Source organism: Kogia breviceps, chromosome 11, assembly GCF_026419965.1.
Source record: "Kogia breviceps isolate mKogBre1 chromosome 11, mKogBre1 haplotype 1, whole genome shotgun sequence".
In the NCBI taxonomy this organism is placed as follows: domain Eukaryota; kingdom Metazoa; phylum Chordata; class Mammalia; order Artiodactyla; family Physeteridae; genus Kogia; species Kogia breviceps.
In genome coordinates, this window is record NC_081320.1 from 74,687,762 (window position 1) to 74,715,151 (window position 27,390).

The 27,390-nt window shown below is 43.3% G+C and overlaps 1 protein-coding gene across 8 annotated transcripts in view; it reads right to left on the reverse strand.

Annotated features, from left to right (window-relative positions):
* The window catches only part of CRIM1 (cysteine rich transmembrane BMP regulator 1), a 211,980-nt gene that overhangs the window by 95,063 nt on the left and 89,527 nt on the right, over positions 1 to 27,390 (reverse strand). For 7 of the 8 annotated variants that reach the window (XM_067007818.1, XM_067007817.1, XM_067007815.1 and 4 more), the window contains exons 3-4: positions 20,580 to 20,822; positions 19,392 to 19,512 (exon numbers count right to left, since the gene is read on the reverse strand). In XM_067007818.1, the coding sequence (XP_066863919.1) occupies positions 19,392 to 19,512; positions 20,580 to 20,822 (364 nt within the window). The remainder of the gene's footprint in view (positions 1 to 19,391; positions 19,513 to 20,579; positions 20,823 to 27,390) is intronic. The other variant, XM_067007816.1, reaches the window with a different exon arrangement.

A 27,390-nucleotide genomic window follows, 5' to 3' on the forward strand; every position in this document is an offset into this window, starting at 1 on the left:
CGCAGTATACTGTCCACTGCGATCACTCACTGCCGCAGCGTACCGTCCACCGCGGTCACTCACTGCCGCAGTGTACGGTCCACTGCAATCACTCACTGCCGCAGTGTACCGTCCACTGCCGTCACGCAGTCAACTCCCGTCACTCACTGACGCAGTGCAGCATCCACTGCCGTCACTCACTGCCGCACTGCAGCGTCCACTGCCGTCACTCAGAGCCACAGCACAGCGTCCACTCCGCCTCAAATCCCTGCCTCTCTTTTGCTTCAGGTGAATTGCACACAGCCTTAAGGCCACCGCCCTACAAGGCTTTCTGTGAACAAAAAAGCAACCAGGATTAGTTTTCTCTCCTCTTGGAAGGGACCTGTTCCTCCTATGAAGTGAAAATCCTACTGTTTCTCCCGTGAATTCCCCTAGTGCACGGGAATGTCTTATTTGTCTTGTAAATGAAAAAATGAATGACATAAAGACATCCAAACAATAATCTAGAATAAACATTTTTTTTTTCATGGCTAGTAAGTCAGAGGTTAGGCCATGCATTGTTTTTACAGTTTTTATGTTTATAAATTTTAAACTCAGGGCTAATTGATGCAGTGCTTTTCAAAATCAGTCTGTGGAGGGAAAGACTATGGAATTTGTTTAGAACGCAGATACCAGGGTACCACAGTCAAGGACTGTTTCTCAGAGTGTGGGGCAGGGCTCCAGAATCTGCCTGTATAATAAGCTCTCCAGGAGACTCCACTGGAGGGAATCTAGGACCCACTTTCTGAACTTGCTCCTAAAGGTGCAGTGTCTCAATCACCACAGTTTAATGTGCACTTTCCATTGGAAAAAACTATGTACAACTAGTTTTATCATTTTAATTAGAGTAGCACATTTTGATTAGTAGCACTTGCTCCTGCCTGAATACAGTTGCCTATGAGTGAGAGACACACAGAGTGAAGAAAACAGTAACTTTATTTACTATCCAATACCATCCATCATCTGCCAGAAAATGGATGACTGATAGCAAACCACTTGAACTCTGGGATGCTCAGTTTTTTTGTCCATAATACAAGATGGCTGGAGCCTTAATGAGCTTTCTCCAAGCTACAAAATCCTGTGATTCCATTACTGTCATTCCCCTCACTGCCACAGCCTGATCCCGGCTCATCCCCTTCTGCAGCTTCTCCTCGCTTGCACCCTGTCCTTGGAGCACATCAGCATCTCGCCCTTCCACACCCACCTCCTCCTTACCAAGCACCTCAACCTTCAGGCCCGGCTCAAAATGGGCCTTTATCTCTGACGGTGTTTTGTTTTGTTTCGGAGGGGAATGCAGGAAAAGAAACAATATACTCAACAAGTTGAAGAATCAACAGTTTGTTTCACCAGAGTGACTAGAGAAACTGTAAAGGATGCTAAACGATGAGGAGTTAGAAGAAGACACCGTGGGGAGAGGAATCCTCTTTGTCACTCCCGCCACCACTGGGCAAAGCAGCAAACTGTCAGACTCCGCATCTTCCCCCAGCAGATCCTTATTCCCTGCCCCTTCCTGGAGGGAAAACAACTCAGCGAGGCCCCTGCAAACATGTCTCCCAGCTCTGCATTTATTCCACATCCAAACTGAGTGTTGAGCCCTTTGAAAGGGGAGAATCACTGTCCATAAGTCAAAAACAACTCTATTCAGGTGGGAAGGAAGGCTCCCTTTACACGAGAGCAAATGTGGAATTAAAAGGGCAGAGCACGGTGTACTACTAGGATTCCACACAGGGTAACAATGAAACTGTGAGCAAAGGAAGTTACAATGACACATAAAACATATATTTTTTTTTTTTTTTTTTTTTTTTTTTTGCGGTATACGGGCCTCTCACTGTAGTGGCCTCTGGCTCCACGGCCATGGCTCACGGGCCCAGCCGCTCCGCGGCATGTGGGATCTTCCCGGACCGGGGCACGAACCCGTGTCCCCTGCATCGGCAGGCGGACTCTCAACCACTGCGCCACCAGGGAAGCCCTAAAACATATTCTTATCCTATAAAAAGTATTTTCAACTTTAATTAAATCTGACGGACTATCTTTCTACGGATTAAATTTCTTACCTCTTTCTAGGTATGTTAAAGAAAAGAAGACTGCAAATAAAACATCCAGAAAGAAATGGGTTTCCCACCTGAGGGTACAACTATCCTGATGGCATACTGCATGCACTCCTCCCTATGGAAGTTTCTTAGGACCACCGTGTTTCTCCTGCCTCACTGTAAGATTTACTGCTAAGTAACAAACCCTCCTTCACCCTTTCTCCTGCTCATTCCTCCTGGGATGCCTTACGTTTCCACCACCCAGGGGGTTAGGCATGTGCCTTAGTTGCAGCAGCAAGCACACAACCCAGCTCTAAGGATCACATGTGCCTCCTTCCAGAAGCCTCCCCACTCTTTTCACCTGTAAAACCAGAAACCCCATGTTCTTCACCACTTTCCCTTCAGTGACAACAGCAAACTCACTCTGCATTTTTGGTTGCTATTGTCATGTTTTGCTTTTTTCTGCAGGGAGCAACTGAAGGATATGCTCCAGTATAGGGACGGTATCAATTGAGGGCAGGTAGGTAAGGTATTCCTCTGCATTTCTTACTAGGCAGTATTGGCAATAATGATAAAGTCCACTGTAAGCCCTTAATGACGTAGTCACTTTAGCTGCCCTCCTCCCAGCTTTCTCAAGGAGCGGATGATTATGGCTGGATCCTCAAGGCTGGCCTGTGGCTCAGGAAACTTATCCTTAGGTGCTAGGTTTGAGAGAAAAGTGGTATAAGTTGTAAGAAAACTGAGGCAGTGGGCCCGCATGGTTCCTGGAAGATCTATAAATTATCTTGCGGAGTCAAGCCCCCCAGTAAGCAGGTGAGGTCAGGAGAAAGCAAGGGCACTTCACATCGGTTACCGCCTCCGCATGACTGCTTAAAGAATAGGAGAGTTGGGGCAGTTCCAAGAGACTCCCTCCTGCAAGGGAGCCGGGGCACAGACACACAGCTGGGAAGCACCCCCAGGGCCCGTGCCCCTGTTGAACTGTGAGAGCTGGGATCTGGCAGGCATCCTGAACTGCACTCAGTTCAACCCAACAAGCTGATAACAACCACATCCCAGGACAGGTAGGCTCTCTGCCTTCACCTCCCCAGGCCTGGGGGAGAGACACTGGCATATGCTCCCATGGTGGGCAGGACGGCCGCAGAAGGGGACAGGAGAGGCACATGGAGACCCAAGCAGGAAAAGCAGGAAAGAGGGGAAACCGGCACGTGGCACTCTGAGAAGGAGGAGGAGTGGGTCTGGTGGGGAGAGGACCTTGTAACAGAGAAACATCAGGTGTTTCCATTTCAGGGCTGGATTCGCCGACCGTATTAGAAATGGATGCTCCGGAACGTGGCATCAGCTTGTTGGTGAACATGCAGTGATCCTGTAACTATCTGCCGAGTGTGTGCGTGTGGTAGGCACTCAGCTGGGTAGGGCTGGGGATGTACGGAGTCCTGACCCTCCGTTTAGGAAGCCTGGTTTAGGGAGGTGTCAGATATGCATAATCACAAACCAGAACACAATCGGATGGGGACTATTCCGTCTCCTCCCCAGAGCACGTGACGCACAAACACGAACGACATCAGGACTGAACCTCCTATTTGAAAATCTGGACAAACCCTCCACTGCCCGGGCGGCTAACGTTCCTTCAGCTCCTTGGAGCTGCCCACAGCCTGAGCTGGTGCTGAAAGAGCTGACTCTCGGCACACGTCCACGGGCTCCCTGTGGGCTGTCGATTCCCAGACCTCTCATCCTGTCATCAGTGCGAAGTGCAAGGTCCTCTGGTCTCCCGTCCTCGAGGGAACGCACATCCCCACGGAGAACCGCTCTGCTTCCAGGGACTCAAACTCCCACGCCCACGGCTCTGCCTTCCCCACCCTTTCCTCTCTCAGCATCTGAACATCGTCAGAGCGCACCACTCAAATCTGTCCTAAGCTGGCTCGCCTGAAAACACTACTTCCTTACAGTGCGGCCATGAATTTCCCCACACTCACCCTTCACCTGGGGTGGAAGGGAGGCCCACGGAGACCTGTCGCTTTCCTCCCTCATGCAGGCCCTCCCTCTCTGTGACTCTGTCTCCTGCCCATTTCCTACGGGGGTGGAGGTTCAGAGAATGTACTCTGACATCCGCCAGTCTTGGGTTTGAGTTCTGGCCACTGAGGAGCTGTACGGCCTTGGGCATCACATCACCCCTCTAAGCCTCACTTGTACTGCATGTAGGATGAGGGTGATAAAAGTACCCATATCTCGCAGGACTGCCGTGTGGATTAAATAAACTGATATGTGAAAAGCACCCAGGATAGTGCCTGGAACACAGAAGCCCTCAACACCTGTTAGCTATTTTATATATATCATTATAATATATAATGATATATATAAATATATAATTATATATATTATAATATATAATGATATATATAAATATATATATTATATATATATATATAATGATATATATATATAAAATATATAATAAAGCTTCCGGGTCTATGTGGAGGAAGCAGTTTCAACATCCTGACCTCGCTTGATCTTTTGGAGTCCAGTGACCCTTGCTGCCCCTCCACTTCAGCCACTTACTTTACTAGCCACAGCAATCTCAAATCAAGTCAGATATCCTAGTCTCTGAGCACAATAGTTCAGCCTTCCTTCCAGGTCTCTCAGGCCCAGGCTCCCACTGCACCAACCCTTCAACCTCCCGGAAACATCTACTCCCAAATCTCTCCCTTTTCTTCTTAGAGTGGGCCTCAACCCGATGGTACCTCCTTAACAATACAGCCCAAACCCATGGGGTTTTACCTGAGTCACCACCTTCATGATACTTCTAAATTTCCTGCCCCTTTAACCTCCATCCATATCTCATCTCTTGACACCAACCCCAAGTCAGTTACACCCAGAGATGGCAAACGTGTCTTCATTTAAAGGGAAGCGGCATGTTGTAGACAACTCTAGAGGGTCTGTGCCCTCTGAAGGGGCTTCACTACTCACTCCATGCAGAAACCTTTCAACTGCCCAAGAGAAGCCAGAGTTACGTCAAGCATCCCAGGTTTTAAATGCCGATGACTCATTGAAAGATGGCAGGGGGGCTTCCCTGGTGGTGCAGTGGTTGGGAGTCCACCTGCCAATGCAGGGGATGCAGGTTCGTGCCCCAGTCTGGGAAGATCCCACATGCCGCGGAGCGGCTGGGCCCGTGAGCCGTGGCCGCTGAGCCTGCGTGTCCGGAGCCTGTGCTCCGAAAAAAGGCAAATCAAAGAAAACATGTCTTGGGGTCAAATTCAGCCCAAAGGCTGCCAACTGCAAATACCCAAGCTGTTGATGACTGGTGGAGAGAAAAAAAAAAAAAAAGGGTACACACTCAGCAGTAGCTAGTCTACCTCTTCAACACTGGAGTCCCTCACGTGTCCAAAGACCTCCACTCATCCCTAAGGATCATTCTTCCAACTAGAGGCACAAAGAGCTGATGCTGTGTGTATATGTGAGAGCAGGGGAGTGTGAGTGGGCACAGATGGGAAGAGTCCATCAAACAAGGGGAAGTGGGGACGGAGGGAAGGACATTCCAGGAAGAGGAAAGAACCTAGTCACATCTACAGGGCAGGAAAGAATATAGTGTTTTAGGTTGGAGCAAATGGTTCAGCCACCAGGAGCATATGCTATGCTGGGATTTGGGACTGGATGATACTGTCGGGGAACTTGCAGGAGACATGGCTAGTGAGATAGGCCAGAGCTGGGTAACAAGGGGCCTTGCATACCATACTAAGAAGTATCTTTAATTGAAAGCAATAAGAAAGTAATAAATATCCTGAACAAGTGACGGAGTCTTGCCAAGGGATGATTATCTAAGAAAAAAACCCAACACTGTCATGAATTCCATTTTTCTTGTATCATAAAGATAGGCAGGATTAGTGGTAATACTTTTTCTTTTTTCTTTTTCTTTTCTTTTACTGAAGTGTAGTTGGCTTTTTTTTAAAACATCTTTATTGGAGTATAATTGCTTTAAAATGTTGTATTAAGTTTCTGCTGTATAACAAAGTGAGTCAGCTATACATATACATATATCCCCATATCTCCTCCCTCTTGTGTCTCCCTCCCTCCCACCCTCCCTACCCCACCCCTCTAGATGGTCACAGAGCACCGAGCTGATCTCTCTGTGCTATGCGGCTGCTTCCCACTAGCTATCTATTTTATATTTGGTAGTGTGCATATGTCATTGCTACTCTCTCACTTCGTCCCAGCTTACCCTTCCCCCTCCCCATGTCCTCAAGTCCATTCTCTACGTCTGCATCTTTATTCCTGTCCTGACCCTAGGTTCTTCAGAACCTTTTTTTTAGATTCCATATATATGTGTTAGCATACGGTATTCGTTTTTCTCTTTCCGACTTACTTCACTCTGTATGACAGACTCTAGGTCCCCCCACCTCACTACAAATAACTCAATTTTGTTTCTTTTTGTGGCTGAGTAATATTCCATTGGATATATGTGCCACATCTTCTTTATCCATTCATCTGTCGGTGGACACTTAGGTTGCTTCCGTGCCCTGGCTATTGTAAATAGTGCTGTGGTGAATATTGTGGTACATGACTCTTTCTGAAGTATGGTTTTCTCAGGGTATATGCCCGGTAGTGGGATTGCTAGGTTGTATGGTAGTTCTACTTTTAGTTTTTTAAGGAAACTCCATACTGTTCTCCACAGTGGCTGTATCAATATACATTCCCACCAACGGTGCAAAAGGGTTCCCCCTTTTCTAGTGGTAATATTTTAAGTTGCAAGACACATTAAAAGTTTAAAAATCAATGACCACAATAGCCTAGAATGCCCTTTCCTCTTTCTCCATCTGGTGAACTCTGACTCATTCTTAAAGACTGAGCTCAAAAGTCAAATCCAACAGTTTCCCAAATAGGATCTCTTTGCTTTCTGAGCTTACTTTTTTTGCACACTTCTATTTCTAAAGCACGTTGCCCTCTAAACTGCATTGTTTTCTACGTTTGCCTTTATTTATTTATTTATTTTAACATCTTTATTGGAGTATAATTGCTTTAAAATGGCGTGTTAGTTTCTGCTTTATAACAAAGTGAATCAGCTATACATATACATATATCCCCATATCTCTTCCCTCGTCTCCCTCCCACCCTCCCTATCCCACCCTTCTAGGTGGTCACAAAGCACCGAGCTGATCTCCCTGTGCTATGCGGCTGCTTCTCACTAGCTATCTATTTTACATATGGTAGTATATATAAGTCCACGCCACCCTCTCATTTCGTCCCAGCTTACCCTTCCCCCTCCCAGTGTCCTCAAGTCCATTCTCTACGTCTGCGTGTTTATTCCTGTCCTGCCCCTAGGTTCTTCATAACCATTTTTTTTTTTAGATTTCGTATATATGTGTTAGCATAAGGTATTTGTTTTTCTCTTTCTGAATTACTTCACTCTGTATGGCAGACTCTAGGTCCATCCACCTCACTACAAATAACACAATTTCGTTTCTTTTTATGACTGAGAAATATTCCATTGTATATATGTGCCACATCTTCTTTCTCCAAAGAAGATATACAGATTGCCAACAAACACATGGAAGAATGCTCAACATCACTAATCATTAGAGAAATGCAAATCAAAACTACTATGAGGTATCACCTCACACTGGTCCAAATGGCCATCATCAAAAAATCTGCAAACAATAAACGCTGGAGAGGGTGTGGAGAAAAGGGAACCCTCTTGCACTGTTGGTGGGAATGTAAATTGATACAGCCACTATGGAGAACAGTATGGAGGTTCCTTAAAAAACTACAAATAGAACTACCATACGACCCAGCAATCCCACTACTGGGCATATACCCTGAGAAAACCATAATTCAAAGAGTCATGTACCACAATATTCACCACAGCACTATTTACAATAGCCAGGACATGGAAGCAAACTAAGTGTCCATCGACAGATGAATGGATAAAGAAGATGTGGCAGGTATACGCCTTTCCTTTAGATGGTAAGTTCCTTGACATAAGTGTCTACATCTTATTCCTACAAGGTTAGCATAACATCCAGCACATGATAAACACTCAAATATTTGTTCTCCACACAGACTGAAAACACTATGGGATTCAGATGCTAGGACTTGCCACAGCTTAACTATCTATAAATTTAACCAAAAGCATATACTGTGGTAGGCAATGAGGAGATTGAGACTTACAAGGTGCATCCTTGTCCTCAAAAAAGTACACCATCTAATGTCTTAGGAAGTGTCATAAGAGTCTTCAAGAATCCATGATCTAGATATGGAGATCAGAGTACTCCATCATCTTATCATAAGAGTCATGACATACAAACAAAGGCAAAATCAGGAAAGGTTCATTTAAAATGCACTTGTCTGCGTGATACACTCACAACAGACTAACTGAGCATCAAGTCTAAGAGAAACCAGCTGTCTCCACCTTCAGGGTTGCAGTCAAGCAGTCAAACATCTGCTGGGCAAATAAAACCCTGAACCCTCTGCACTGTGTCTACACAGTGGTGAGTCTTATCACTTACATCCCATGTAAAGGTGCAAATGAAGAGTAAAATACAGTCCACCAAATGTGGGGTTGCTTCTGGCATTTCCAGAAGAGGGAGGATTTTAATATGTTAGATTTGCTTATTAGTTACGTAAATAGCTTCACAAAACATTTTTGCAGAACCGTCTGGAGCTGTTCTCCCGTTCAGCTGTATCATGATGATGATGATTTCAAATGAGGGTGGGTGGGGAAAGCCCTCTGAGGTTCAATATTATCTAGGCTGTGCATTCCACTTTCCCACTTAACCGAAAGTCTTACAGAATTCAGCTGAGTTACTCGCTTTGAGCGAGAGTCAGAAAGCCATGTCTTGATCATCTGGTGATGGCTAGGCTCACTCAGATCAAACTGAAAGCCTCTGAGTGAGAGCCCTGAGCTTTGTTTCAGCACTGAAACAAATATAAACTAAGACCAGACACTGGTCAAATGCATGGTGAAACGCGAAAGACATAAGGCGCTAGTATAGGAAGTGCAGGGCTTAGACATCTGAAGTGAATTATTGACAAATTAAACTCTCTACTAGGGAGATAGTTCATCTCCAATGGGCAAGGGCTTTACTTCTAGGAAAGCATATTTTCTTCATTCTGGGGATAAGTCCAATAATAACATGGAATTCCTTCAATTATTTTGTTTTAAAAACATCAGAGTTTAATATAGACTCTGGCTTTTTTCATCATGAGTTGACTTGCTCTTTTGGGCCAAAAATTACTGTGACAGAGGGCAACAGAATAGATGTTCTTTTCTTAGTTGAGAAAGAAGGGCTTCAAATATATTTCTAAATTTTTCTGCATGTGTTTAGAAACAGAGAGAATGCTACCATGATAGCATGTCAAGAGTCAGGAATGTTTTAAATCTGTGCTATGCTAATCCATATTTTACATATTGGATAACTTAATTTTATTTATTCCCCCAAAGCAGCTGGACAAATTATTCAAATTAAAGGGAACAACCAAAAAGTGAACTGAATTAGAGATATTTGTCTACTAAAAGATTAATCTTACCAAAAAACCCCCAAAACTGTTATTAAGTGCCGTCTTCTTCAAGACAAGGTCTTGGGATCAGATGGACATGATAATTCATTACAACATTCTTAATTTGATAAAATCCTTTTGAAAATGAATATTCAGGGATAATTTCCACTGGTTAGTTTCCATAAGCATGATACATGCAACTTAATTACCTAGCACACCGTTAAGAGCATAGGCATCTACAATAACTGTTATTTGATGATCTAAAGAACTTAACACCATCTCAAAGAACTAAAGGCGGGGGGGGCTCCCTGAGCTTTGAGAAGGAACCTGCCTTTTCTGAGCCACATGCAGGAAGTTTCTGGCTTTGACATCTGTGTCTCGTTGGGCTGATGTGGCCTGTGATGACAGTCTTGTCCTCCGTGTTCCTGACCCTTGTGTAGTCCTGCCGCACACCCTGCAGCCCCTTAACACCCTCCTAAAGGCGTCAACCAGCAGAATGATAGGCTGAGGCTCTGGAGTCAAGACTTGACTGGGGACCTCTGGAAAGCTGAATCACCCAAGTGTAAGTGTAGCAGCAAAGTCTTGACACTGTCCCTCCACGACTATTACTCAAAAGCGGAGAGATGTTAATGGAGCAGAGGGGGATACAATGGGACTTTTCTGTAAGATCATACCTGTAGATTCCAAACTTTGAAACTACAGGAAGGATATGAAAAATGATCATCAGTGATTGTGTGTGTGTGTGTGTGTGTGTGTGTGTGTGTGTGTGTGTGTGTTCCCTTATTACCTTCCAAAGGCCTGCAACTTTTCTGAGACTGGCAGAGGTGATATTTGTAAGGTACTGAGTTCCTTCAAGCCTTGTCCCTATCTTATTCATTACCACCAAGCCCAGTGTTCTCTGTCTTCCATGAGGTTCTCAATGAGTCTTGGCCATTTAACTGAGCATTTCCAAATCTGTACCTTGTTTTCACTCACTGTAGCTTTGTGGTTAGATTAATTTTGATGTAACTCAAGAGCTTCTGAAAGGAAAAGACAACCTGCCAAAGATTCCATTCTGTTGGCTTCAGCGGGGATGATTCAATTTCAGGCTATAAATTCTGAAACCCCGGAAAGCTTCTTTTCTAAATATCTAAATCCAGTCACAAGAAACAGCGTGCAGCAATCTGCTAAGACTCTATTATTGTAATACAATACAGTACGAACAAGACAAATTTTCTTGAGAGCACAGAGAAATCAGGATGGAGGAATGGGAACTAAGCATCCTAGATTTTCAACCTGAAGCAGCAGAGTATGACTCTCTAGTTGTTGTGGTAAAGGAAAAAAAAATTCATGACCTTCGTTCTGGTCATGGGCTGTATATCTGAAGTATCTTTCTGATACAGTAGGGTTGGGCACCCTTCCTTTTTTCTTGTTTCCTTTCCTGGAATTACAGTGTTTGTAGCTGTTATAATATGACACGGTATGAGTGAGAAATTGTCTTCTAAGGTCAATGTCTTACAAGACAGAAATAAACTGAGGCTCAAACAGAGAAAAGGGAACTTAACTCAGTGGACCATTTTTTATTTTAAGAGACATAGAAAGAAATGGTGTAATCACAAAGTTAGGAACAGAGAATCTAAACCTCTTCCACAAATATAATGCTCTCTGTGTGTATATACAAGTTAGTGTGAAATAAAGAAAAATGCAATAAAAATATGGAGACGCTGGATAAAGAGGAGTGACAGGGAAGAGAGACGAAGACAGACTTTACCTTAAGGAAAGTGGGGTAGCAATAGCTGGGGAAAGACAGGTACAAATACCGGTGTGGGAGCCAGCCAGCAGCCATGCACAGGCTGACGGGAGATCATGGTGGTGGGCATGCAGGGCTCGTACGAGGATGCCACACCCAGCACGCTCCCCACAACGTACCCAGAAAGGCAGGTGGACAGGCAGAGATATCCACATTCTATGAGAAAGCAGTTTAACACAATAAGTCTTTATCTTATGATTTCAGCCTTTGGCCATACAGTCTCTGCTCCTGCTATATAAGGGGCTATCTATTTACAGATATTTTAAACAACAACACAACTAACTAGCAATATTCAACTAGCCATTAACCAACAGGCAATCTATTTTGTTGGATTACCACTCAGCTTTCAAAATTCAACCAGTTCTGGGCTTCCCTGGTGGCACAGTGGTTGGGAGCCCGCCTGCCGATGCAGGGAACACGGGTTCGTGCCCCGGTCCGGGAAGATCCCACGTGCCGCGGAGCGGCTGGGCCCGTGAGCCATGGCCGCTGAGCCTGTGCGTCCGGGGCCTGTGCTCCGCAGCGGGAGAGGCCACGGCAGTGAGAGGCCCGCGTACCGGAAAAAAAAAAAAAAAAATTCAACCAGTTCTGAGCATCCTGGTTTAAATTATTAGTCTAAGAAAAAATTATTATTATTATTTCATTTTGCCCTTCCTATTTTATTTTCAAAGAAAGTGGTAAAAAGGAAAAAGTAACCGTAATTCTTTTATGACTTCCTTTGGACTTTATCCCCTTCCTATCATGATGAAAACCATATATCTCACCCATTATCTTCTGAGTTCTGGGATTTTCTAAAATTTTCCTTCTCATTTCTTTCTCAGGAGTCTCCTTATCACCAGCAAAGGGTTTGGGAAAAGTCAAAAAATTTAAATTTAAGTAGAAGTTACTTTTGAGATCATCAAACCCCTCGTACCCTCCTCTCTCAGATAAGAAAACAGACCCAGATGATGTGAGAAGCTTGTCCAGATTCGTGCAGCAGTGGACCTGGATTCTAGAGCTCAGCATCCAGGCACAGGTTCTTTCTGCATCGCACCAGGTGACATGTGAAGGAGTATTCTCTAGTTGCTGAACGGTCTACTCACATGTACACATGTGCCCACACACTACGCTGTAAAAGAAAGTGTATGACATGGAATGGTAGGTCCCCTGAGTGGTGGGGCCGGAGAGGGGCTATGGGGAGTGAGCTCAGAACCCCAGCAGTACGGTGCTGGCTGGTGATCTGTGCTCACGAAGCCTGGCTCTGCCACTCCGCGAGCAGGACCCTTCCTGAAACGGGAGAGCCAAACAACCTGCCTCCTGTGGGCGGGGCAGCGCTGGGATTCAGGTTCAGCTACATTCTCACTGGAACTGTACTCAGAATCTAATGTGCTCAAGACATCCTATTAAACGTTTTAGGGAAAACCAAAGTCACATATTAGTCAACGTTTTAGCCTACAGATAGTCTAAAATTTTTAATTACTTTGGACTAAGAAGAAAAAGTTAAAAATGCTTCCAAATCTTGATTTAAAAATAAAAGAGGGTTTTCAGTATAGTCTCAGAAAGCAAGAGATATAAATGTTCTGGATATAGGTTCTGGAAGAGAATCAGACCCTTTAGTCAGAGAGAGGCTGCAGCCAGGAGGGAGCTTGGGAACCTGGCTTGATACACTGCATACAACCCAGAAGAAACCCTATTTTACGTTTTTCAACATTATAAACACTGACTTAATTTATTTCCACCTCAAAATAACTGGATTGGATTTTTCTAAATAACTATTAAGGAATGGATATTTAGAGACAGAAATTGACGACAGAACGTTTCAGAACAAAAAGTTGGGGACAAATCTCATTAAAATAAATTTAGAATGGGTGACTGTCAATAACATTATATTCATTCAGCTTCTTAATAAAAACATAAGAATAGTTACATAACAAAGCAAAAGGCTTAAGGGTATTGAAACACTCATCTGACTTACAGTAAAAGGGAATACAGTAAAGGCATTACTTTTTAGATTTTTAACTAGTTAATTTCTCCCCCGTGAACCTGTATCTAAAAAGCCTGGTGAAAAATTACAGAGGCAAAGGGAAAACTCTGTAAAATGCAGCACATACATCGGGGATAGCAAAGGGTGAGGAGTGCAGAGAAAAAACAAAACAAAACATGATCTGGGAGCTTTCTCCTTAATAAATAGTCTAAGCTGGCCGACACAGGAGGACACGGGATGCACGGAGGTACAGCCCAGGCTGGATCTACCCTCCAACCACACCTGGTGGGTCTATTTCTCTCAGACAACCATCCATTCCAGAATCAACCATTACCTAGGGAATTACTATGTACACATCTTTGAAAGTTTTTTTTTCTGTTTGTTTTAAAAATTGACCTGGTTTTATCGGGCAGATCTTATGGCGTCCAAAAATGGCATTCCCTGTTGTGTGATGAGAGAAAACCAAGATTAACTAGATAGTCACAACATTCCATAAGGAGAGGAGTTAAAAATAATGATTGGCTAAATGATGCTTAAAGTCGAGGTGGTGTTCAGAGGCTCCTAAATCATGTATCCACTCCCAGGTGAACTGCTGACTGGCAAGTGAAGGGAGAAGCAGAAACAGAGCAGCTGAGAGAAAGGAGGGCCCTGAGTCCCAGGGCCAGAAGGACACTAGTCTTTGGAAAGAAGGTCGCAGAGCTGCAACACTCCACCAACTTTCGACCATTAGAAAATGAAACCTAAGGGGGCCCCTATTTTGATGATATGTACGTTATGGTGGATTAAAAATGGTCACAAATTATTTGCAGCTTCTCCCATCAAGAGGTGGAATCCACTGCCCCACTCTTTGAACCAAGGCTCTCCCTGTGAATTGCTTACACTATCAGAATGCAGTGGAGGTCATGCTGTGTGACTTCCAAGTTCTTGGTCTCTCTTAAGGCTTTGCTACCTCCTCCCTTGCTTCTGCCATCACATTAAGGAGCCAGGATGAAGGACCACACAGGGGGTGACAGGCCTTTCCAGCCAGATATGTGAGAATGATGCCACCGTAGACCATCTAGCCCCAGATGACCCACCAGCTGGCTACAGAAGAACCTCCCAGTTAAAACACTGAGGCGTGAGAAATAATAAATCTTTATTGCTTTAAGCAACTACTTTTGGGGGTACCTTGTTACACAGCAATGTGTAACTGAAACATGGGTATATTGTGTTAATATGTACTATGCTGATATAAACAAACATGATAGTGAGATATAAATTCATATTCTTTGATGTATTTCCTGAACTTAAAAACAACAATAAAACATTGCATTAAAAAAAAAAAACTGCACTGGAGGGTATAGGGCTTTGAATCAAAGAACCTGGGCTGAAGACTTGGACCTGCTCTGTCCCTTGTACCAAAAAACATTTGTGATCTTGTACAAGTCACTTATTCTCTCAACCTCTGTTTTCATATCCATAAATTTCTCATGGAGTCAGAAAGATGACAAAATGAGGGCAGCAAAAGTAAAAAAATGCTTTGTAAACAGTAAGGTACGCTACAAATTTAAGCTGTCACTGCCACCTAGATGTTACTTAAAGACTCTCCTGTTTTTCCTTCCCTGCAAAGACATCATTTGATCAAAGCATCTGACATAACTTTCTCTTTGTAAGTTTCCTATGGCATGGAGGCACTGGCGTGCACACATGCACACATGTACAAAGGGTCTTGCAAAGACCATGAGGTGTCATGAGCCCCATGGACAGTCCCATTTTTCCTTTTTGTCATCATGCAGGGTTCAGGCCCAGTTTAAGGCCCAGAGCCACTAAGTCTCATTCCTTTTCACTATCTCCTGAAAGGTATGATGAGCTGCCATATACCTCACAACATATTCGAGCACCAACAGAAGAGAAGAGGATGAAAAGACTTAGTGGAGTGCTTGGACACCTAAACCAAGTTGATGGAAGGAAGAATTAAAAATGATAATTATATCACAAAGAATGATATCTAAATAAGATGAAGTTCAGGAGAAAAGACAGCAAAAGAGGGGACAATGAAGGATGGGCCATTAAGAAAAAGCAGAGACTCAGCAAGGGGAGAAGGACTAACATATCCTTAGAAAGGGCAGAGGTGGGTGGGAGAAGCAGTACTTGTCAGGCATGGAAGTGGAAAGAGATATCCATGCACCATAAGGACATCTGCAGGGGAGTATCTATCACTTGGAAGAGCTCAGCTCATGTTCCATGAATGAATGAATAACTGAATGAATAAATGAACCAAGAACAGGCAACTCAAAAGAAAATTCACAAAGTGAGCAAGTACTTACACCCAAACAGGGCAGTCAGGGGCCTGAATGGGTGACACAGTCTCACTGGGAATGGCAATTCCATTTGGGTGGTAATGAAGGAGGGAGAGATTTATTCTTTAAGATGAGGGCAGAATGTCCACAAATTCCTTTTTTAGTCTATGCAAGTATAATAAGTCCTACAAAAAAGGGGCTGTGACTTCCACCTAAGGTAAACCTCTACTGCTAAAGTTTCCAATGTTACCTTACTCTGTCCTGACTGTAAAGGGCTTTTCCCCCTGAATCCGCCACACAATCAGTTTTGATCTCAAATGGCTCTAATTTCTTAACAGTACTCTTTATAAATATGCTGGTAAAGGTCAAGTCATCATAACAGGGCTCTGCATATTCAAAATGCTCTTCTTTATACCTAATCATGGTCTCAAAGAGAAAACCTTTGACGTGGATCACACACAAGGAATAAGTTAGGTAGTTTTCTTCTCTTAAAATACTACCAGTGGGCTTCCCCGGTGGCGCAGTGGTTGAGAGTCTGCCTGCCGATGCGGGAAGATCCCACATGCCGCGGAGCGGCTGGGCCCGTGAGCCACGGCCGCTGAGCCTGCGCGTCCGGAGCCTGTGCTCCGCAACGGGAGAGGCCACAATCGTGAGAGGCCCGCATACCAAAAAACAATACTACCAGTGTTACAACATATTAGGCTCTCTTCTTTTTATTTCCACTTTCACGTGACTGTTTGGGTTTTTATTCTCTTATCAAAGTATGACCTGTCTGTCATCCTCCTTAATAAGTGGGAACCCATTTAATATGCTCAACTAGGTTAAGTCACAGTCTGAGTGTATTCTGCATTACTGATTCATTCGTAATTAATGCATACACAGAGGAAAAGAAAGAAGACACAATTCCTGACCTGTAGAAATGTCCTTTAGCTGGTGAGACAAGACTTTACCCATGTTAACAGTTACATAACAATGCAAGGAAGTATATGATTAATTGGCAACATGAACAGGATACGCTGGGAGCACCTAGGGAGTGAGACGGGTGTTGGCTGAAGAACAAAGACCTTGTGGATAAAGCAGAATTTAACTGGGAGTCCTGCAGGATGAATAATACTATTAGAAAAGGTAGAATGGAGAGATAAAGGCATCTCATGCTTTGAGAGGTGAGCCCAGTGCTTGGAGTGGAGGATTTCTGCAATATTGAGAATTGGCCATAAAGAAGGGGATTGGGAGGAAACTGCAAGGCTTTTATAGTGAGACAGGAGTAGTATTATTACCACCTAATGGCAGGAAGATAATTTTTCTCTTCCTCAACATATAAGTCATCATGGCCAATAGTGGGCCTGTTCATTCATTCATTCATTCATTCACTCATTCATAAATGTAGGTTACCATTTTATATCAAGTCCTGTTCCATGTACCAGAGGCTATAAAATACTCCCTTCCCTGAGAAGCACACAGAGTAGGAGAGACTGACCAAAAAAAATCAGTGATTTCCGTATATTATGAAAAGGGCTATGATAAAGAGATACATGGGAATTAGATTACAAGGGAGCAGAGGAGAGACACCTAAGTCATCTTTAGGGGCTGAAGACTGAAAAACACTTCAAAGAGAAGGAAATGCAGTCCTGAAAAAGGAGAAGTTTGTAGAAGGGGAAGGCAGTCAGGGAAGAGCCCACTGCAAATGCAAAGGCCCAGAGCCCCGAGACAGCTTGGGGGATGGGGGCAATCCAGTCCAGGTGGGAACACAGGATGCATGTGGAGAAGGGGCAGCTGGGGAGGAAGGGTCACTGACTATTTAAAATACAGGAAACCAAAGAGCTGTGAGAACTTATCCCTCCCTGCAAATAATTTACCCTGGGATTTTTGGATGGCTTCCTTCTCCACGCTTCCAATTTCTTCATTAGAGCCACCTTTAACTGAATATCCTTTGGTTCTGAATGCCAAAGTCAAAATTAGGTCAATACATAATAATCACCCTAAGGTTTATGTTTATCAGACTCACGGAAGCTTGGGGATAAAAACGGAAGTCTTCTACTTGAACCTCCTTTCCAAGGTAACATTTCTGCTAAGCATTCCTGGAAGGTGGCCATCCAGACGGAAAGAAGTCTCTCCAGCCCCAGAGAGCTCAGTTTATCTCAGGAAATAGCCCAGTGCATGACTGTACATCATTAGTTGTAACAAATATTTTTTCCTTAAATTGAAATTATGTCTTCCTGTTGCTTCTATCCATTTCGACCCCTTAGAGTGAAAAAAAATAGCCTACTGTGCCTCCTACATACAAATGGTGCTACATTCCATTTATAACAGTGAATTGAGAAATGTCCCTTTTGCTCTCTAAAGGTCTTGTTAATTGACAACTGGCTTAGTTTTGATTAATTAGGTGGTCTAATATCATGTGCCATCTTCCTTTTCATGAAGACCTTGAAGGGACATCTCTCACTGTTAGTAATACTCCATTTTCCTGCTTTACTGATTAGTAATACCTTATGTTTGCACAATACTTCAACCCTTTCCAAACATCTTCACATAAATTATCACAACGTAGTGTCGTAAGAAAGTGCTACGCCACTGTATGTTACCTTCACAAAAATCTCTGCACCCGTTTTATGATGCACTATAAAGGATAGGGCAAGTCCTGTAAAATATGTCTGAGAGAATCCTACGGTTTCTGACACAACAATGGCTAGTAAATATCAAAGAATTAACATGTTTTAAGAGAAGGAAGAAGAAAAAAGTAGTCATCAGAACAAACTCTGGATGTCTACTTCAATCATGGACAAATGACTGATACTTTCCTTAACTACAGACCATACACATTCCTACCTTAGCAAACCATTTGTTTAATCACAATTACTCATGCAACAAACACAGGTGCTAAGTGCCTGGCACAGGGACTGAGGGAGAGAGCTTAGATATGGGGGGTTAAGGAAGGTACCGTGTTAACTCTGGATATTAAATGTAAAGCAAAAGTTGAAAGAAATGAGATGGCTTAGTCAAAATCATGACTTAGTGACCTGGGAAAGATGGAGGGGAGGACCTAGTAGGGAAGAGGGGAGGGCACTCAGCAGGGGAAATAGAACGTAAACCCCGTGATTCCAAGCACGGTCTTTCCCAAAGCAAAGCACAAAGTACCAGCTCTACGGTGCTACTATGAAGACTGTCAAGGATGGGGCCTGGGGACCCTTGTGTTGTGGAATAAGTCTGGCCCTGCAGGGTAAAGGGGATGTCCTGCTACTAAGACTAAACTGACAGCAGCTTTTTCCCCATCAAGCCAAAGAGAGATGTGCTTGTTCCTCCAGAAAGCATTATAGGAATTTTAACTCCTTGTTGCCTCAGCAAGTTATAGGTCTAGGTAGATGTGTGATTGCAAACGTCAAGGATCCCTGGGGATCCATTCTATGATGCATGCAGTGTTTCGTTTCACCCCATTGGACACAATGGTTCAACACCTGTAAGATTCACTGCACAGGATCAAATGACATGCCTACTATGGATCGATACCTTGCTGCTTCCCTGGCTCCAGACTGAGGGACACACGTGCCTGTTTAGTTTGCAGCCTGCAAAAGTGCACAGGCACCCCAACCTGAGGAACCTCTAAGGATTAGGGACTAAACCTGAGGACAGTTGACTCTGGCCCCAGGAACGATACATGGAACTACCAAGTCATAGTAACCGTTCAGTGATTTCTGCATAGAAACAGGACGATCTTAGGGTTCTCTGACCCTCGGGGAAAACAAAACAAACGGCATGCCTGAAACCGTGCCTTTTGTGATGCTAACACACAGGGCAGAGGAGAAAGTGTAAAAAACGAATGACGGACCGACCTTGTTGGCAGGGTGCAGCAACCATCCGCTGTGAGTCTGACTTGAGTTTCGTAGCTGTCCAGGGGGCACACGGCCTGCTGAACGGAGGGACACTCCACAGTGCTGCAGTCAACGCTGAAAACTGGGGGGCAAACAGAGGCACCATTCACCGTTACGTTTCCTTGCATTTTGAGTCCCCAAATGAAACACTGGCTCTTCAAATTTTTGTAGTTTCCTTGCTTCCTGGAAACCCTGTCTTAGCACCGGCATTTTCATTTTCATCAACATTAGAGAACTGTCATATGACCCAAATCTTCTGTTCAAGCAAAGAAGGGAACAAGACACTGAAGAGTTAAGATGCAGACACAGAGAAAGACCGAGAGTTAAACCAGTGGTGGTTCTGTGGATGGTGATGATCAGCCAGGGGCATTTCTGATGAAACAGTTCAAGAGATGAACAAGGGCCTGCTTGGCCTGAGCACTTACCAAGCAGTTAAAAAAAAAATCCGACCCATGGTTAGAAACTTTGGAAGAGGAAATTTCTGCAGTCCAGACCTATTCACAGACCACATTAGAAATGCAGCCACAAGAACAAAGATGTTAGAAATACCATAGATCCAGAAACAGCTGGGAGACATGACTACAAAACAAATGTGGCAAAGAAGTTGAGTAAACAGTCAAAGATGACTTAGCACATGCTATAAAGCGAACGGACGGATGGTGGGGAGCTGGCGAGGAGGAAGATTGGGGCTGAGTATTTCATGATAAAATGTCTGGCATTCTGATGCATATATTTATCTAAAAATAACTTTCTGTTTTATGTACGATGATTGTTTTTAAATGTAATACTTTAAAGTGACAGATATATCTGCAAATGAGGACGATGACCGCCTCTGGTGGAATGAAACAGGCAACCACAGTACCATAAATGTTGACCCTACTGCCCCCATCAAGCATACTCTGAAGGAAGAAAAAAGAAGAAGAAAAGAGAAAAAGATAGGGTCCCTCTCTGAAGGCACTTCTGTACCAGTGGATTATCTGGTTCTCTGACTGGAGGGCAGAAGCCAGGCTGCCGTTAGCCCAGAGCAGCAGGTTTGCAGCATCCCACTGTCAAGTGGCCAGGGTGGAGCAGGGGGCGGGGGAAGGCTGGCTGCTGCTGCCCTCTGATGCAAAGCAGCAGCGAGGCTGCTGGGACCAAGCCCGTGCATACCTGGTTTGCACTCATAGAGGTCACAGCACTCTCCCGGCTTCCCTGAGGCTTTGGACACAAGTATGTTCAGGTATCCTGGCTGGCAGACTTTCCGCAGGCAGCCCGCGGGGTCGCACACGCAGCGGCTGGGGAGGGGGCAGCACTCCCCGGGGGGCGCGTAACCCTCGATCAGAACGGAGTCTTCAGGACAACGCGGAGAGAACTGGACTTCACAGCGGGCCTTGGAGCAATCTGGCTTCTCTTCTAAATGGGAGAGAAAGAGTTTAGCACAGGCCCAGGGGCAGCATGGGGCACTTTCCCCATAAGTGCAGGCAGCCCTGATGATAGACTAACTAACGAAGAGTACAGGAGGGACAGAAATCTGGTGAGAACCCCCAAACACAGCTAAGCCGCCCATGGAAAACTTTCCCGTGACCTGCTCGTGACACCAGAGCGAGAGGTGGAAGCTGCCTTCTCCATCGGCCCGTCCCCTCCCTTGTGTTGAACAATCCACGTCCAGCACATGGACCAGGTGAAGAAAGGCGGAGGGAAGATGCCTATGTGACGTGGAGACTGAAAACGGGACTCAGTCACTGACCAATGGAAAGATCTTTAAGTTTAAGAGGAGTTTTAAGGGCCGTTCTTTGAAAACAGTGTACATTTAAACACCAAAACAGGCCCACAAATACCTAATGGCTGCTTTGGGGACTGAAGACAAGATACATGACAATCACCATGGAGGAACCCGACCTCCAAGCTCTGAAATTTGAGGAGATGAACAGATTAAGATGATATGAAAGCTTTAGCAAGATGGATATTGAGCCAAATTCCCATGAAATTTCCCGAAATGGCATCTGGTGTGTTTCTATCCCTAGCAGAAATCCATCAAATGTACCTCACTCTCCTTTCTCCAGTATTATGTCACCAACCTGTTGCTGCACTTCCATTTTACAGATAAGAAAAATAAATCAAGCAAAGCCCTAGCTTCTGGAGCCCCAGTCCACAGCTCAGTTTCTTGGTTTAAGCTTTTAAGAAACTTATAGCCACAATAGGCCCTTGTCAATTGCGTTATTATGAACTTTCATCAAATCTTTAACCGTGGTCATTTTTAAGTCTTTTGTCATTTACAGACAGTTCTGGGTGTACTCTGATGCTTTTGCAAAAATGTTCCTATAAAGGGGTTTCATCTTCAAGGAATTCATGGAAAACACTCTGACAAGTACAGGTTTCCGGTAACTGACTATACTGCTGAACTGAATGAAGAAGCATTTTCAGAACTCTAATGGAAAACTGATGAATTCATAAAAGTGCTAACAAAAGATCAAGATGAAAAAAAATTAATTACATGGGACTGAGTGAACTGAGGAGGATGATTATAACTTTTGTGACTTTCTGTTTGAATTAAAAAAAAATCCCACAAGGACTCAGAGGCAAAAAATATACAAATCAATTTTCACTCCAAAGTAAAGGAGCTGTTACAGTGGAGGATTACTGGACTGAATGTCAATATCATGACAGTATGAGTGTGTTTCGTGTTTGGTAACTGCAATCATTGTTGCTTTTGTTGTGGTCATCCACCGTCCATCTTCCTTGTGTAACTATTTCTTGTCTAATCAAAAGATAGCACAGGGGCTTCCCTGGTGGCGCAGTGGTTGAGAATCCGCCTGCCGATACAGGGGACGTGGGTTCGTGCCCCGGTCCGGGAGGATCCCACATGCCGCGGAGCGGCTGGGCCCGTGAGCCATGGCCGCTGGGCCTGCACGTCCGGAGCCTGTGCTCCGCAACGGGAGAGGCCGCAACAGTGAGAGGTCCGCGTAACGCAAAATTTAAAAAAAATAATAAAATAAAATAAAAATTAAAAAAGCACAGGAGAGACTTCATACTCATAGTTCTAGTAAATTCATTCAAAAATATTTCTTGAGTGCCTGCTGTTCCAGCAGCCTGGGATACACCACAAGGAAAACAAACATAGATTCTGGCCCTTATACAGTTTACAATGCACTGGAGGGTGATACAAAATAAACAATAAATATTATAAGTAAGCAAACTATATAGGAGCAGAGGGTGATAAGTGCTGGGTCGGGGAATAGAACGGAGCAAGGGGTAATTAGAGTGCATGGAAGAAGTGGGGGGCAGTTACAATTTGGTCGGGGGACTTCCCTGGTGGTGCAGTGGTTAAGAATCCACCTGCCAATGCAGGGGACACAGGTTCGAGCCCTGGTCTTGGAAGATCCCACATGCTGCAGAGCAACTAAGCCCGTGTGCCACAACTAATGAGCCCACGTGCCACAACTACTGACGCCCGCGCGCCTAGAGCCTGTGCTCCGCAACAAGAGAAGCCACCGCAACGAGAAGCCCGTGCACTGCAATGAAGAGTAGCCCCCGCTCGCCACAACTAGAGAAAGCCTGTGCAAAGCAATGAAGACCCAACACAGACAAAGATAAATTAAAAAAAACAAAAACAAAAACAGAAAACAGAACAATTTGGTCGAAATAGGCATCACTGGGAAGCTGATGTTCGAACAGATTTGAAGGAATGAAGGGTGGGCCATGGAGATACTTGGAAGAAGAGCATCCCAGCAGAGGGCACAGCTACTGCACTCCTGCGTGTCCCAAGAGGAACAAGAGGCCAGTGTGGCTGCAGCAGGACATACAGAGGATACATATACCCAATTTTCATATTACAAGCCCAAGCAACTGTCTTCAGAAGAGAAGACAATTAAGAGGAATTCCACTCCTGGATCCCCATCAGCTTGGGCAGAGCTGAGGAGGAGAGAGCAAATCTTGGCTGTAAGGGAGATGGGGTGGGTAAAGCACACTGAGTAGATGTCTTATCTGTCAAACACAAACACATAGTCTCATAATTAATAAGAGTGCTATGACTTTAACTGCGAACAGCACTTAATTTCTACTCCTGTTAATGTGCTGTAATTAACTTATTCTGTATCACGTTCTATTACATTCTTATTCTAGAAAATATTTGGTATGTATAATCAGACTTTTAAAACATAAGCTTCGAAGAAAGATGCTTTCATTAAAACCCAACATGTTAGATCTTCCGAGTTATTCTGCTCTTTAAGTTTCTTTTAACAGTCCCAACATTGTCACTGACTGGTATGTATTTTGCAGCTCAAGCCCCGAGAGATTTATTTACTTCTGAAGACCTGCCTTAGTAACACACATGGCATAAGGTAGGCTACCACAGACACTGTCTGAACCACAGTCTGAAATGATTTAAGAATGTTAAAAATGAGGATTAAATCTTATTATAAATGCTTTTACTACTTTTCTCAAGATTAATATTGGCTTTCCCTTTAATTTACTAATATAGTCAATTAGTAGATTTTAAACCAGCCTCGTTTTCTTAGAATAAACCCTCTTTCTCAAGATCCAGCTGTGTGCGACTTCCTAACATTTTAAGATTTTTAGATTAATAAGCTTGAGTAATATTAGCCCGCAGCTCTCTCTTTCGGTGTGTGTGTGCTGGCCTCATCTGGTCTTAGTTCCAGAGTTATACTAACTTTTTCAATGACCTGTTTATCATTCTACCTCTTTCTCGGCTGTAAAGCAGTTCACATACCACAGGAATTATCTATTCTTTGATGTTTTCATATAACTCATGAACCTGTCTGAACTCAGTATATTTTTAAAGGAGGGAAGGACAGATTTCTTTGTTGGTTATTAGATTATTCAGGTGTTCCACCTTTTTTAGAATTATCTATACTAACATATTAGAAATATATAGAACATATTTTTATATATTAAGAAATATATATATTAAGAAATACCTCATTCATCTAGAGTTACAAATTCATTTCAGGCTTTATGGAGCAAGCTTTCTTTTTTGTGGTTTATGTGTTCATGGGTTCTCTCAAGTTTCTGAATCTCTTCCTTCTTTGTCTTTCAGATTGTTTAACTGGTTTTTCTCTAGGTTTAAAATTGACGCTTAGTTCACTTTCTCTTCTATTTTCTCAGAAGTGTGAATAACTTTAATTATGATTTTAATACTTTAGCCAAATATTGCTTTGGTTATATTCTAACTTTTCATACGTACTACTCTCAATGTAACTCATTGCTAATTCAATTTTGATCTCTTCTTTAACTAAAGACTTTTTAGGACAGTGCTAATAAATTTCTGCATGGCTTTCCTTTTTCCTTTCCTTCTCCTTGGCTTTCCTTTTCAGTTTAATTTATAGTTTCACTGCTCTGTTGCCAGAAAATGTAGGCTATACAATTTTATACTTCTGTTAATTTCTTGAGTTTATCTTTTGTTTTTGATTTTTTGGCATGCGTGTATGTACATGTGGCCCTATGGCCAACTTTTCGAATACCTGAGTATTTGAAGAGGACATGTATTCTCTGTTTATTGAGTCCAAACTTGCAAATCTATTAAATCAAGCTTAATTATGACATTCAGCTCACTTACATCTTACATTTTTTAACTGATTTCCAAGAAGGGTCTATAAAAAATCTACCACTATGAACCAGCAACTTCTCATATTTCTAACAGTTTTTACTTTAATTTTTCAAGGATGTGTTCTTACGTTCATGACTAGCAGGCAGAAGATTCAAGCCTGTTATACTGACTTGGCAAATTGAAAAGTGATGCTTTCAAAGAATTTAGATTTCTAAGATCTAAATCTTTCTTTTTATTTTGTAATCGTTAAGTGTCTGAGCTTTACTCTCCTCTTCATTCTACCCTCTATTCACTTTTCAACAGATTATCTAGAACACTCACCCAGCATCCTTCTCTTCCCCATCATCAGCCTGTCACTTGAACCCAACTATGGTTACCATAGCATCAGGAATTGTTTTTCTAAAACCTTCTTTCTCAGCCTGTTTCTAAATAATTCTTGCAGTAGATTTCATTTATTCATCTGTGTCTCTACTCCATCTCTCTTCCATGGAGAAAACTACAGACACACCACATATTTTCTGTCATTTAGAAGGCTTTTCTGACATTACCTCTGAATTTTAAATTTTATCCATTTGAAGAGAAGCCTTCTCCTTACTCTTTCCCTATGGTGTCTAACAAGTCTATATATAGTACTTAACTTAATTAACAAGCTCTTCAGTCTGGTTGCCCGGGCAACACTTTGCAACTGGCATCTTAAAAAACAAAAACAAACAAAAAAATCCTGCCCCAGATATAGAAAGACTAAAGTGACAGGATCACTTGCAACAGAGGTAATTAAGGGAAATAAGCTGGTTTCATCATATTAATTATCTCCCATTAAGAGGTTAGCCCTCAAAATATTAAGAGGGTCACCCAGTATTAAAGTGACTTTACAATAATAACGGCAAGTCTGTATGTATCAATCCTAGTCACTTTAACCTGCATCTTGGCCAGTTGTAGAATTTTTCCAGGTCTATATGTCAACAGGAAAAGTAAAATCATGATCTACAAGCAGCAAATGCATTCAAGGGTTTTCTGCTTTAAATGCAGATTTAAAGAAAACCAAAGACGAATGAAAAACTACTAAATGGAAAAAGAAAAAAAAAAAAGAGAAAAATTATACTGCCAGATTCTCATTCTAGCTATTTAATTTCTGTAGAGTCTCACACATCTGACACTGAAGCATTCTTCCTTTCAAAACCTCTTAAAATGGCCACTTAAAAATAACAGCAGATATGCTGCACACTTATCAATGGAAAACCAGGCCACGTAAAATGGACCAGTAAATTTAGATAGGCAGATACAAAGTCAGTGCTGCTGGGTACTTTGTGCTTTGCTGAAATCTATCCCAATTCTCACGTATACAATATACATGCACACAGGCAACCCATCATCATTCTGAGACAATTCTTGGGAGTTCCAACTATGGAGCTATTTCAAGGGACCCCAAATTTGGATTAGAACTAATATCATAGAATTTAGTAGATAGAACATAGAGTTAAGAGGGGAAGAGTTTGGGATCACTGTTTTCCCCATACCTTACTCTGGTACCAATCTCCCTCCTTTATAACCTCACTCCTTTAGAATCTGAAGTCCTGCAGTAGCTATGGCCTCGGCCTAGGGTATCACAGTGGCCACTAGGTGGTCCTGGGAGACACACCTCATGGCACCAGCTGAGATGCAATCTATGAATCCTTCCGTCACCCATTCATTCAGCACATATTTACTGAATGAGTTCCACGTGCCAAAGATTCTAGGCACAGGGCTTGGAGCAGGGAATAAAACAAAGTCCTTACTTTCCTTCCTGGATTTACCGTTCTAGAGGAGTTACATAATAAACAAAGAACTACACAGCATAAAGCCAGATGGTGACAAATTCTTTGCAGCAGAATCGACAATACGACTGTAATGCATTGGCCAGGTGGGTGACCCAGGTCTCTCTTGAGGACATGGCACCTGCACGGAGACCTGAATGAAAGAAGGGGGAAGGCAGGCAAACTGCAGGGCAGGGGTGTCCCAGATGCAGGGAACAGCAAGAATAAAGACTCCGAGGCCAGAACAAACCTACTCACCACGTAGAAAATATTTGTCTCATGATTGTTAAGAAGAAATCTGAATTAGTATAATTCACAGGTAGAAAATACCAGTAAAGAAAAACATTTTGCTGGACGATGTTCCTTATCAAGGATTCAATTCTCATGATGGTGCTAGAGCAGTGAAAGAATATCTAGCAACTAGGCAACTTCTCCGTGTGAGGTGCCATGCCTTGCCTCGTGCTCACACCCCTTCCCACTCCCGTGTGAAAGAGATGAAATCGGCATTGCTACTTGGCAGATGAGGAGACAGGAACAGAGAGACTAAGAAACCTGGCCAAGGTCACAAAGTAAGTGGCAGAGCCTCCAAAACACGATCTTCACACTAGTCCACAATGCCAAG